Source organism: Zalophus californianus, chromosome 17 (assembly GCF_009762305.2).
Source record: "Zalophus californianus isolate mZalCal1 chromosome 17, mZalCal1.pri.v2, whole genome shotgun sequence".
Taxonomy (NCBI): domain Eukaryota; kingdom Metazoa; phylum Chordata; class Mammalia; order Carnivora; family Otariidae; genus Zalophus; species Zalophus californianus.
In genome coordinates, this window is record NC_045611.1 from 6,740,559 (window position 1) to 6,754,571 (window position 14,013).

Sequence of the window (14,013 nt, forward strand, 5' to 3'; positions counted from 1 at the left end):
AAACAAAAAATAAAAACACAGCCGTATCCGTGTGGCTTTGTCACCACCTGAAAACCGCCAGGGGCTTTCTCTGAAGAGGACAGTGGGCTAGGGTGAAATCCTTTTTCTTCCTTCCTTCCTTCTAATGAAATTATTTTCACGGAATACTTGCAAAAGTATTTTTAAAGAATATCTTAAAGATATTTTCAATACAATAAAACTAAAGTTCTCCCATTGCTTGCCCAAGGTCACAGCTAGTGGGGGGTGAGCCTGGGGTCTGCACCGGCTCAAAACTTGAGCTCACACTGAGCTTCAAGCACGTGGGACGGCAGCTGGGGTCTGGGCTCCAGGTCCATGCACGTCCAGTGATGTGCCATCTGTTACCAGCACAGAGAGATGCCCGACCCCAGATGGGCCGCATAAAACCAACTCAAGTCACTTGTGAAAGTATTTCTGAAAAACAAGCACATTAAAAACATACCAAGCCCTGCTGGGAGAAGACTAATTGCCAACCGGTCAAATCAGATAATGTCATCTCTGGACAGGAAGGCCGCTTCCCAATGATGATAAGGGCACTGGTAATCAAGAGCACTGGAAGGGAGGCTGTAAAACGCAGGGCTGAGGGGGCAGACCTCAGATCAAATTCTTCTCTGTTCTCGGGCACGTCTGTTGAGCAGGGCAGCTTAGCCCAGCCCAATTAAGGGGTCAGCCTCACCAAATTAGCTGGATAAAAGCAGCCTGGATCGCTCAGATCAAAATTCCTTTCCCAGGCTCATCCCCAGTCCAAAGCCCTCACCCGTCCTCCAGGGTTGAAGAGCAGGGGGCGGGGGGTGGATCCATAGGTAGCGCCAGCAGGGAGAGGAAGGTGCCAACTCCTTCCCTGGTACCCGTGTCCCTGCCTGCTTTGCCAGTCTTGCTGCTCTGCCGTTCCCATGCCGTACCCGTGTCCCTGCCTGCTTTGCCAGTCTTGCTGCTCTGCCGTTCCCATGCCGGGCCCTCTCCCTGGACTGCCTTTCCCTGGAGCACTCCTACCCCTCCTTTAAGATCCAGTTTGCTCACCTCCACCTGGAAGCCCTCCGTCATCCTCCTCCCAGCACGCTCATTGGCAGAGGATGTTAGGTATCTGCCCTCTGTGCTCCCCTAACACTCCAAACAAATCTCAACCCCTGATTATCGGCCGACCTGCCAGGTTCTTCTAGCACACAGTAAATCTCTCAACAGCAGCTCTAGGTCTGTGGAACACAGACTAGTGTTTGGTACATACTTGTCTTTACATGTCAACAAATGTTTGTTAAATGAATTTACTAATTAGTGGTATACCAGAGAAAGGTGGTGGTAGTGAGTGGGGGCACCCAGGTTGACAATCCCCCTGTTCTGGCAAGAGAAGGCAATGAGTGGTCAGGATGCAGCAAGGGGAAAAAAACAAAACAAAACAAAAAACCTTTTATATTTTTAGCAAATTCTCACTGACCACCTACTATGTGCCAATTCCCACTGAACACCTACTATGTGCCAGCCACTGTAGGCGGGACTCCACAGAAGCTGCTGCCTCTACTCTCCATAATAAGTGGCCTAGGACCCACCTCCTTTGGTACCCACAAGACCCAGCTGGGGTGAGGAGGGTGAATCTCCAGGCTGGGCTTGCCAGGGCCAAGTGGGTGGGCCTACGAAATCTTCATTTGGCTCAGAGGGGCATGGAGTTGGCATCCTGCCCCTGTTTCAAAGGCTGTAGCCGTAGGACCGCTGGGGCAGGTGAATGTCCTTTCAGGGCACAAAAGGCTTTGCCTCTCACTTCCATCTCAAGTTCTGCCTCCCTACTTCCCACGTCCTTATGCTTTACAGTCCAGCAATGCCGAAGCTTCCAGAATTTACCACGTTGTTTTACATCTCGATGCATGTTTTGTTTCCTCTCTCTGGAATGCCTTTACTCTGTTTTGCCATCTGGCGAACTCCTATTGACCCTTCAAAACCCAGTTCAGACATCATTGCCTCCAGGAAGCACCATGGCTTTTTCTCCCAGGTGAGTTTATCACTCTCCTCTCTATACTACATCCTGTTTTTGCTGTGGTCTCATCTGTCTTCCTACAATAGATGATAAACCCCTTGGGAGCAGGGCCTGTCTTCATTACCTATGGATTCAAATACATGGCACAGTGCTTGGAACCCAGTAGGTGCAACCTCATTTCTCTCTAGTGAGAGTCACATTTCAGAGCTTAAAATCACCCAGGAAGCTATTTTACCCCAAAGACGCTTACATCATAGTCAAGTCCCAGAAAATATGACCTCACTTTGTGTATCAGAGAGAATTAAACCAGGTTCTATACGTGGACTAATTAGGAGACACGTCCTGGGGCAAGAAAGAGAATATTTACCTCTCAGCTAATAGGGTTATGCCTCTGAATAAACTATATGCTCTCTGCCATCTGCCTTCAACTCCCCCCAGCATACTCAGGAAGGAGGAGGCAATGAAGACACATTTGCTACAAACCTCAAAGACTGATAATGATGCACCCCCTCAATCAACTGGGGCTCTGAAATGTGCAAAGGCAGGAGGCAGACACATCTGGCTTGACAGAAAAGATAAGATTGAGCGAGGTCGCCATGCTGGTGGATTACACCGGTGCTTCGAGAAGTCACTCAGACAGGGGCAAGGACTGTGGGCCCTGGGAGGTGGACAGAGGGAGAGGGCTCTCGAGAGACTTACCACAATGATGTTCTCATGCTCCTGGGTAGTCAAGTTTGTGTTCTAAGGGAGTGAGCGGAAAGTAGAGGAGGTAGACAAAAACAAAACAAAACAAACCACAATATTAATCAAACGGAACGTTTGCATCTTAAAGGTCCAAACAGTTTAAAACACTTTCAGCCTCTCAGAGTGCAGGTGTTGCTTTGTCTTAATTAAGCAGATCAGAAAACCCTCCAAGGCTCGGCCAGGAAGGGAAAAGAGTATGACTCTGGGGTGGCCGGGGTGCGGGGGGGAACGACACCGAGTTTCGAGTCCCAGTTTCACCCCTTGTGAGTTATGTGACCTTGAACCAGTCACTCCTCCTTGGTGAGGCTCCGTTTCCCCTTCCATAAAGGAGAAACTTCCATAGGCTTCAGTGAGAGGATACAAAGAGGGGGCTTAAACCCCGTGCTCCATGCTGATCATACAGATGCTACCGGGAAGCCAGAAGGCAGGTTCACGGTAAACACGGAAAGAAACAGACTTTTGAATCTTGACCGTGTGCCAGGCTTTCAGGCACCTCACATACATTATTTCAGTGGTTCTCCAGCTGGGTTCCCAGGGAAGAATGGTGCTCCATGAGCCAAACAAGTTTTAAATTCGAATTCTAGCAATTAGCTTGCAAAAAGAATAATAAGTTGAATGGATTAAATTTGTTTCATTTTGAGGGTTTTTTCCTCCCTGATCTGGAATTTTCTTACCCAGTGGGTGCCTATTACCACCATCCTGTGAATACACGACCGAGGAAAGGAATGAACACACGAGAAGCGAGAAATCGTGGGAAAACCCCGGCATGGTCACTATTGTCTTCTCTGCTAGTTTCACGGCATGCTCTGTTGTGCCCGTTCGTCTCGGTGGGCACGGGCTCTCACCGGTCTCCATTCAGATCTCCTAACAGAGCCACGTCTGCCTCCTTGTCTCGTGCTGCCTCACTGGACAGCGAACTAGCAAGATAGAGCATTCCTGGGTTCTAGAAAGAGCCCCACCTTGTTCACCACCTGGCTTCAGCTGTAAGGAGCATCAGGATACCCAAGGAGTTTACAACCAGCTGAAGCAAAAGCTAAGCCAGGGGGCCGTGAACATGCTTCTGCCTGGCTGGCCGAGGCAGGAGGACTGCCACGGAACCTGGACCAGTGTCTGTGCTCCTCAAGTCCCCAGGTCCCCATGGAGACAGCCTGGCCCAGCTTAGAATCCAGGAACACGTGGAAGGTGGAAGGATGTTTCTTGGATTCCAAAGGCTTTTTCTTTTTGTGGACACTGGTAGCGTTTAAGGAGCCCATTTGTGGTAGATTATTAAACATCAATAATTTTTCTGATGGAAAGCTTTGGTCTTTCCTTAGGACTGACGGCAAGCTCCCCATGCCTCAGGCCAGGAGTACACTTCGTAATCCTCACCCCACCCATTTCTTTCTTACAGTGCTTCTCCTCCTCTCCCATCGACAGATGAGCTACCTGAGCCCCAGGAGCTGCTTGCCCAGGAGCACAGGGAAGAGAGGTTGGGGTGGGGATTGGACCACTGTCTGTCCTGATGCCAAAACATGCATCTCTAACTACTGAGCTCTGATGGTTGGCCCACGCAAGGGACGGTTCCATTTCTCAGGCTGTGCTGGGCAGCTCTGAAGGGTCCAGCCCAGTCCTCACCACACCTGTGCACCTTCCCAGCAAGAGCGAGCATAGATGCCAGTTCCTTTGACCCAACCGCTGGTGGAAGCCTGTGCCATTCTGCAGGGACACTTCTCTCCACCAAGGCCATTTTCCACCCTGGGTGGAAAGCACTCACTAATAGCCAGTGCATCGCAGGGGACGTGGGAACCCTAAACTGAATGGTCACTCTCTCTACTCAACTCAACAAAGGCCCGGGGGGTCAGGGATGTGGCTTTTTTTGGCCAGTGGATGGACAGTCCTTTCTCAGAACCAAGAGCCCCCCCCTCCCCTTTCCTCACTCTCTTCCTTGGGATCCTGCCCACCTTCCAGTAGCTTTGGGGACACCTGGAGCCTCCCAGGAGACCCGGGGAGCAACCTGAGTAAAGAGAACAAATAATCTAGCCCATATATTCTAAATAAAAAAGGGCAAGGAGCAGGAAGGATCTGTTTGTTTTTCCACCCATCCCCCTAGACCCTTCAGCTGAGAGAGCTTAAGGTCAAGATCACAACCATCTCCCATGACAACAAAAATGTGACCATTTATCAAGTGCTCCCTGTATATCAGGCACAGGGCCAGGCGCTTTGTATGTATTAGAGCACTCGATCCTTAATTCTATGGAATGGGTGCTCATCTTCGCCCCAACTCACAAAAGAAAATGGTACTGAGAGACCTAGTACATTGTCCAAGGCCAGTTAGCACCTGAAGTGTAGAACCAGGTCCTTCTGCTTCTACAACACCTGTTCTCAACCATCATGTCCTACACAGCTGGGGCGCTCCCTGCCCCACTAGAAAGTCTCTACCAATTTATGCTACCTCTGTGCATAAGAGCGTGAGCTTTCTAAAAAAACAGATCTGGGTGTGGATCCTGGCCCTCCACTTATGCAAGCGACAGCCTCTCTGAGCCTCTGTTCACTCGTCTGTACATTTTAGGACTTACCTCGCAGGGTCCCTGGAGAAATGTAAAGTATCAGCTCTAAATGCCTGCCAAAGCAGTGGTCACAGAGTATGTACTCAAAAAACGTGTCACTCAGAGAGGCCCTAAGCCTTCCTTGAGGGGCTGCTGCCTGGGCTGCAGTCCCAGCTCTGTCCCCTACCAAACAGCAGTGCTTGTCTATCAAAGTGAATAATAATGACCCCGTGCCTGTCACACGGTAGGTACACAGCAGATACAAGTTTCTTCCTTTTTTCTTTTCCCTTTAAATGCCTTTCTCTTTCCACCCTAGTGCTTGGGGGTCAGATGATTTTTAAAACCTTGGCCTGAGAGGTGATGCAAAGGCCCAGGGACACACGGTCTATGCAACATGTAAGATGGAAACAAATGTTGCCAGAAGCTGGTGGTAGAGCCCACCTGCCGCCTTCCCCGTCGTCCTGACAGCGAGCCTGATCTACTGATGGTGTGGTGGTGGGGTGAGGACTGGAGGAGCAGAAGGGGTGGGCGATGTGGCCTTGCAGTGGGAGGGAGGGAGCCCTAAGGTGGAACTTCCAGCCCCACTGCTTGCTCAGCAGGTTGCTGAGTGTCTCGGGGCCTCAGTTTCATCGATTGTATAACGGAGACAGCAAGGCCCAGCTCTCTAGGGCAGACGTACTACCTGAGACGTTGTGTGCATGGCACCTGACACCTGTTGGCACATGGCAGGTGCTTACTGATGGTGAGCAGCCAGCCCGGGCTCGGGCTGGGAAGCCAGGAGGGAACGTTGGGTATACAGCACCTGGCCTGGTCTCAAATTCCAGACCGTGACTGTGATTCATTTCAGAGCCAGAGTCTTTGCTCTTCTGTGAAATGAACCCGTCTCACACCTGAGGGCATGGTCTCTGCTTCCCTACCTGCAACAGTCTTTACTGCCTATCTTCTACTTCTTGCCCCCACTTGCTTCCAGGGCAAGGGACCCTCTATTCAGCAGATGTGGAAGGCCTGGGCCAGTTTCCTGGACTGACTGGCAGCAACCAGCCTGGGTCCACAGAGGAAGGGGTGGTTCTAGGCAGCAAGGAGCTGGTGCGGGCTCAGAGGGAGCATCTAGAAGCTACTCCGGGAATCGGGCATGCCAGGAGAGCAGGGGCCCGTCCCAGAGGAGGGGGACAGAAGCACCACTCTGGTGGCCATGCGGAGTTTAAATCAGGAGTCATCAACGCCAGGTCTCTAGGGGGCCAGGCAGGCAAACAAACGAGACAAGTGTTAGTATTTGGGGAAGCGCTGACAAGATGGCTGGGGCAGAATAAACAGTGCGTTTCCAAGCAGCTGTCACCTCCCTGTGAAAACAGCAGGACCGACACTGATTGAGGCCCTCGCTCCTGTCTGTCCCCCTGGGGGAACGTGGGCTCCAGGAGGACAGGGGCTTGTCTTCGTCCCCACGCCCAGGACGGTGTCCGGCACAGTGCACGCCCTCGTGTGGGGCTGCCTGGCAAAGCCAAGCTGTGTTGGCTGCAGGCTGCTGCCGGAATTTCTGCTGCTGGGCGGGTGGTGGGGGCAGAAAGCCATCGCTGCCTGGGCCCCTGGAGCTGATGCAGGCCAGGGCGGGGGGAGGATGGAGACTGGCAGGGCCAGCCGGCCCCAATGCCGAGGGGCAGGGAGGAAGTGCCGTCTGGGGGCTTGACCGACGTGCTCCGGCTCGGGGACGAACTGGAAAATTCTGAAACTGGCTGCCACCATCATCTCCACCCGCCCAGCCTCAGGCCCAAGACTGGTCCCCCCATGTTCAGGGGTGGGGCCTGGCAGGACAGCAACACCTGCCCCTTCACCCCTGCCCCTCCCCCGGGGTGCTCAGCTGCAGGCACTGGGGACAAACCTCCTGCTGGGCTCCCTCAGGCTGGGGGACACCGCTCACCTCCTTGGAATGGGGAGACAGCACAAACTCAGGTCCAGTTCTGCTGCCAGGTATGGCGTTGTGCTCAGCCGAGGGAAAGGAAAAAAACTTGAAGGCGGGGGTGGGGGGTGTGCAAAATCAAGCAGGAGGAATGTCTTACCTCTGAGAGCAGTTTTGAGACAATTTCCAGTGGGGCTTGGTTGATGGAGTCATCCTGCAGGGGGGATGTCAGGGCCATGTCCACCAGAGTCCGGATCTCCTTCAACACAACTTCCCAACGGCTTGGGTTACTCAGGACTTTCTTATATTTGTAAATCTTTTTCTGGTCGGGAGAGAGAAGGAGACACGAACATGTTATTGACATGCTGAGGGCGGAAGTCGCAAGATGATCAGAGAAACCAATGCAATAGATGTGTAAGGCCCTGATAAACTGTCGGGGTGGACCACCCTGTAAGAAACGGACTCCCAGAGAAAGGCAAAGTCCAACCAGGCCTCCCAGACACTAGCCGAGAAGTCTTCACACTGCTTCCAATGACTTAAAAAAAAAAAAAAAATGAAGAGGTTTCTCTTTCAGATCACATCTGCCAAACGTACTCCCTAAGTATTCACACACAGTCAGAGTGGGTGCATTCCAGGGTGCACAGAGGGACCTTCTTTGAGTTGGAGGCACGGTTTCTCTCATCCCGGTCCTAAGACGTCCCCCTGGAGAGTGGAGTCCAGCTAAGAAGAGGGACAGACAGGCTTGGGGCCAGGAATTCAACTCCGGCTAGGTGCTGACAAGCCCGGAAGCCCCCAAGAAACGTTAAGGCAGTCCTCAGTTTCCTCCTGGTGAGTAAGAAGAGCATTCTCACCTTTGCTCAGGGTCACGTCCAAAGCCGGACAGCCCTGGGGCGAGGGTTCCTGTCTCCCGCGATGTGAGGCAGAGTTCCGCCTCTCTGACATCATGGAAACAGCAACCCTCAGCAGGCGGAAGACCCAGCCAAACACCCTCCCAGCTCTGCAGCTGCCTGCCCACTGCCGCCCTGGCTCGCCTGGGAGTCTCCCGCTGGATGAACTCCTTCATTAAGTGCTCTGCTCCCTGGGGAAAACCTAAGTTTAGTGTCACCGAGCCAGCAGCCAGCTGGGGTGACAAGTCGCAATCTCTGAGCCAGAGTCTGAATGAGGGAGTGGCAGGGAGGAGGTCAGGGTGCCCCTCTGGCCCCGAGGCTGCCAGGGCTCTCCTTGATCATTTAGTTTCTGAGTCTGGAATTGCAAAGTGGTCTTGGACCCCAGGGCCTTCAGGGAAGTATCTGGGGGAACCTATTCCTTATCAACCTGAGTAGTTAACTGTGCTGAGTGAGGCCTCGCAGTGGAACACAGGATAGACTGGAGGCAGGCCCAGTTCTTACCATAAAGCATACCACCTACTGAGCCTCAGTTTCCTCCTCTGCAGACGAGGCATGAAAATATTCTGCAGCCTCTTTCAGTGTGTGACCTTCATAAATTCTGGACCCACGTGGCCCACTCTCTGTACGGAGTCACATTCGAAGGCAGAGGCCAAACAGAATAGACACTGGCAGCAAAAAGGGAACCTGGATTCTTAGCCTGTCTCTTTGGAGAAACTTCATGAGGGTGAAATGGACAACCCACAGCAACGCAAACAGGATCCCACTTTCTTTCTCCCGTTGGTTCCCAAACTCCATGATTTTCCAGAGTCTCTCACTTGCTAATCATGCCCCATCATCACCACCATCACCCACATAGCTAACTCACAACACAGTCTGTTTCCCCTCATCATCCCAGATCTTTTTAAATTTTTATTTACTTAAGAGAATGAGCACCGGTTGGGGGGGAGGGGCAGAGGCCGAGGGAGAAGCAGGCTCCCCACGGAGCAGGGAGCCCGATGCGGGGCTCGATCCCAGGACCCTGGGATCATGACCTGAGCCGAAGGCAGACGCTCAACCGACTGAGCCACCAGGCGCCGCAATCCCCGATCTTTCTTATGTAAATCAACGTAGCTTGTCCCCTCAGCCCCCCGCACTCTTGCACCTGCTGGCTGGCCTGCCTGCCCACGACAGCCTCTCCATTCTCCCTCTTGGTCCGGCTGTGCTGTGCCAGTCACCATCCCTCATCAAGAACTAGGAGACAAGTCCTCTCTGAGGGGCGGCAGGCCAAAAGAAACAAACAATGGGGGGATTAGCATCATTTTCTTCAGGTGGGGGACATGACTTGTCAATCATTTTAGATCCTGTAAGGACTGGAAGACATACATGGGGAGCTCTGTCAGGAGAGGGTATTTAGTGAACAGTGAATACGGTCGGGGGGCGGATGATGGTGACTATGAGGATCTGTTGAGCCCCGTGAATTTCATGACAAGACGCACCCAGTTCCCTGAGGCCCCAGTCCCAGTCACCGTCAGCCAGGAGCATGGCCACCTCCACACTGCCTGGCCTGTACAAACACAGCGTGCCCAAAGTCTAACACCATGGGGACACTTTCCAAGGCAAGAACCCGATCCATCCCTGAAGATGAATGCTCCTTTGAGTCCTGGACACAATGGTTTTGCTCTATACCCAGAGAATTGCTTTATTTTTAAATGACCGTGAAATGGTCACAGAAACTCGCCATATATGAAGCCCCAAAGAAAACCACACGATTCATATCCATGTCTTCCCACGGTAGAGTCTAGAGTCGAAAACGGTCTGAGCCGAGCCGTTAGGGCCCTATCTTCCGATCAGCAGCAAGTTATTTACCTTTGAAAGAATAATGACTTAATTCTTTTTGTGAAAATGATGCCTGTTCATTGTAAGACACTTAAACCGTGCTGGAAAGCACAAAGAAGACAGTGAGTGAAAAAAGGCCTCAAAAATCCCACAACCTAGAAATAGCTATCATTAATCTTTGGTGAACACTGTTCCACCCAACCCTCACTGAAACTTTGCCAAATACAGCCAGCGTGTTGTGTGTGGGGGGTGGTGGGGGTACAGGGAGGGGAGGGGCATTGAGTGCTGTCCAAAGCTCCCCATGCTCAGACATCCCTGAGGCTCACACATCCCTGAGGCAGCAAGGTCCAGGCAAAAGGGCTTACTGGGCAGCATTAGCCTCAGCGCTCACCGACACACCCCTCCTTACAGGGGAAGGACAACAGTTCTCTTGCGAGCACCCGCAGCCCTTGCTTAACGGGGCCTCCCCAGGACCTGCGGGTGCATTCAAATCCAGAAGGTCCCAGGGCTTGTGACAAGGGCCAATGCCTAAAGAGCACATACTATGCACCAGGCACCACGCTGAGCACTTCTGGGCATCATCTCACTCCAATCTCACAGTAACCCTGGAGCTGAGGACCTGCCATGGGCTAAGCAGCCCCCAGAGCAGACCCTAAGACAAGAACCCAAGTGCAAACTGTTTCTTCATTTGCAAGGCGTTGTAGGACACATCAGTGCAGGGGGGGGAGGAGAAGGCAATCATTAACAGGGCACCGCCAAGCATTATGACTGGGCCACTGTGGGGCGGGCTGTGAATCCCGTGGGGACTCAAGGAGACCGTGCCCCGCCCCCCCCCCCCCTCAGGGAGCGAGGAAGCTGCAGCATTTACCCACCAACTCCCTGGACACTGCCCTACTTCCAGCTGCCCTGTGCCCAGGACAAAGGGCTCCCACAGCAAGAAAAGAACATGGCCCCAGGCAGTCACATGCGGTCCCAGTCCCGGTGAGCAGTCTTCCGAGCAGAGTGGTTGAGGGGCTCATCTGCAACATCTGCTACAGGACTCTAGTGTCCCGTTTACATACAGGGCTCTCACGGCCAGAGAGGTGGCATGACTCGCCCAAGGTCACACAGCTAGAAAGCAACAATTCAATGGAGTCAGAATCGGCTCTGGTTAATTCCAAAGGTGTCTCTCTCTGTCACATCTGTCAGGGCCAAGGCAGACAGTGAAGAGGAGGGATAGATTTGCCAAGAGACACGGTGATGAAGGGGGTCAAGAAAGCTTGGTGGCATACGGTGAGGGCCAGGACAAGTCCACGGGGGCTCAGAGAGCCGGAGGCAACCGGGGGGCGGAGGCGCTGTGGGAGGCGCTAGTATGAACAGCAGGTGGACAGCAGGACTCTGAAATCATGGTGGGGGCGGGGAGGACAGGCTGCCGGGCCCCACAAGAGGCGCTAAGGTCTGGGACAGGGCAGCCACAGGGCAGAGGGAGGCCTGTCCAGGACCCACAGGGACCCACTCACTCTGCCTTGGGTGACAAATGAGCAGGTTTCATCCCAGGAACTCTGATGAGCTCATCAGGTGTTGAATCGCCATGGGGCTGGGGCTGGGGACACCTCTGGAACCTGACCCTTTGGCTTTGCAGGACTGTCCTCTCCCTGAGCCCCTTCACCAGGAGGGGTGGGTGACCTCTTGCCATGTTCAGCATGGGGTCCATGGGCCACCGGATTCTTTCAGCAGGGGCCCTGGAATTCTCCACGAGGGGCTTAAAGCAGGAGTCGGCGAAGTGCGGTAGGGCGCCAAATCCAGCCCCTGGCTTCATTTTGTGCAAGGAAGCCCAGAATGTTCTTAGGGGTTGTGAAGCGAAAAACCCCAAAGAACATGGGACAGAAATCCGGTGTGACCCACAAAGCTGCAAATATTTGCTATCTGGTCCTTTTAGAGAAAAAGCTTGCCAACCCCTAGCTTTTCAGGGCAAAGCCAGTCTAGGAGTAAGTGGGCAGAACGCTGCTCAACATGGCGAGCCGCCAGGGAGATACCGATTCAAACCATGAAGAGACACCACTTCACACCCACCAGGCGGGCTGTAACCAAAAAGACGACCCCGGGTGTTGGTGAGGACCTGGAGGACTGGGCTCCGTGCGCACTGCTGATGGCACCGTGCGGGAGCACAGCACCACCGGAGAACAGTTTGATGGTTACTTAAAGCATGAAGCATACATTTATCATAGATCCAGCAGTTCTGTTCTTAGAAATCTGCCCAAGAGAAATAAAAACAGACTCTACACAGACACATGGACACGAATATCCATGGCATTATTCATAATAGCCTCAAACTGGAAACAACCCACATGTCTATCACCTGGTGAACAGGTAAGCAAAATGTGATCTATCCAGACAATGGACTAGTATTTGCAGTAAAAAGGGTGGATTTATTCATACATGCTACAATATGGACGAACCCTATAAACGTGAGCTAAGTCAAAGAAGCCAGGAGCAAAACATATCTTGTAGGATTCCTTCTCTACGAGATGTCTAGAAAAGGCAAATTTACAAAGACAGAAAGCGGAATAGCCATTGCCTGGGGCTGCAGGGGGGGGGTGGCAACAGGGACCAGACCGCAAACAGACATGAGGGCATCTTTTGGGATGATGGAAATATTCTAAAACACGACTGTGGTAATGGTTGTACCACTCCATGAATTTACTGAAGTCACTGAATCATACACTTACAATTGGTGGATTTTAAGGTATGTAAATTATACTTCAATTAAAGTGTTTGAGAAAAAAATCCCAACCTAGGCAGGCAGAGGAGGACATGAGACAAAACCAGAGCTGGTATTGTTTAGTGGCCAAGAGCACAGATTTGTAACAGCAGACTTCAGTTCAAATCTAAGCTCTGCTTCATCCATCCACCTGTCCACCCACCCACCCATCCATCCACCTGTGCATCCATCCATCCATCCATCCCTCCTTCCATCATCTATCCAACCATTCAACAAAAATTACCAGGAACCATCTCCTATGATGTGCCAAGCCCTGTGTTCGGCGCTAAGGGTCTCCAGAGTGAGCAAAGCAGACAGGCCCCAAGTGCTCGTGGAACTCACGGTCTATTCCTTGTACCTAGTTGCCTCATCTGCAACGTGGGGTCGGACTGACTACTGCCCAAGGCTTCCGAGGCTCTTCCATGAGATAATATCTATAAAGCACCTAGCCCCACTGCTGGCTAACCAGCAGCTCTCATTCTTGTCACCTACCAAGTCCTAGAAGTGAGTAGTCCAGAGCGGGTGGAACTTAGGAGCGCTCCTGGCATCCGTGACTAAGCCCCACCAGCTCCTGAAACAACAGAGCCAGCAGGAAGAGCCTCCTGCCTCCTGTGTGGCAGAGCCAGTCACTCCATTGCAGTCCTCACCCTCTGCTCATCAGGGAGGGGACGTTACCTGGGCAACATCCGCCATCTCTCCGGCAACTGCTCCCACGGCAGAGACAACCACAGACGCCCGGGGTTCTTGGCCTGGGAAAGCGGAGCCTGTCGGCTCCTCCACGGGAGACAGGCTGTCACCGGGAGTGTGCCCCTCACCAGGAGAGGCGTGACTCAGAATGTGCTGGAAGCACGCCTCCCGGTGATGGGGCTGCTGTGCTGGTTGCCGCAGCCTCCGAGGCTCAGGCTCACACAAGCACGCATGCTCCCCACCACCTGTCATTAAAGGAAAGGCGGCACGGGAGCTCCTTGGAGCTGCCGAGAAAAATGAGCCAGGGAGGAACTGGACTGGCTTTTAGAACTTCTTTCCAGTAGACGGCCCACAGCTGTGCTGCCCAGGCCCAAAGTCCCTAGCCCCATGTGGCTACTTACATTTAACTTAATTAAAATGAAATGCCATGAAAAATTCAGTGCCACGGTCCCACTGGCCACACTGCGGCTGCCTGCTAGCCACAAGTGGCCAGTGGCTACCATAGTGGATGGTGCAGAGAAAGACCATTCTCATCACTGCAGAAAGTTCCATGGGGCAATGCTGTTCTAAGGTCCTGGGGCCCCCCGGTCACCAACGTTACCAGAGGACCAGCAACACATTCAGAGCCTCTTCCCACACTCAGCCAGCACTTTGGGGCCAGAATGTAAGTAGCACCCTTGCCACCTGTCCTGCTGTTCTGGCTTTCCCTCCCAGGTCTACAGGGTGGTGTCCCCAGA

The 14,013-nt window shown here is 52.9% G+C and overlaps 1 protein-coding gene across 2 annotated transcripts in view; it reads right to left on the minus strand.

The window, feature by feature from the left end:
- The window catches only part of LOC113936058 (c-Maf inducing protein), a 230,248-nt gene that overhangs the window by 44,487 nt on the left and 171,748 nt on the right, over window positions 1-14,013 (minus strand). For both annotated transcript variants that reach the window (XM_027618942.2, XM_027618941.2), the window contains exons 4-5: window positions 7,308-7,469; window positions 2,684-2,725 (exon numbers count right to left, since the gene is read on the minus strand). In XM_027618942.2, coding sequence (XP_027474743.1) covers window positions 2,684-2,725; window positions 7,308-7,469 — 204 coding nt within the window. The remainder of the gene's footprint in view (window positions 1-2,683; window positions 2,726-7,307; window positions 7,470-14,013) is intronic.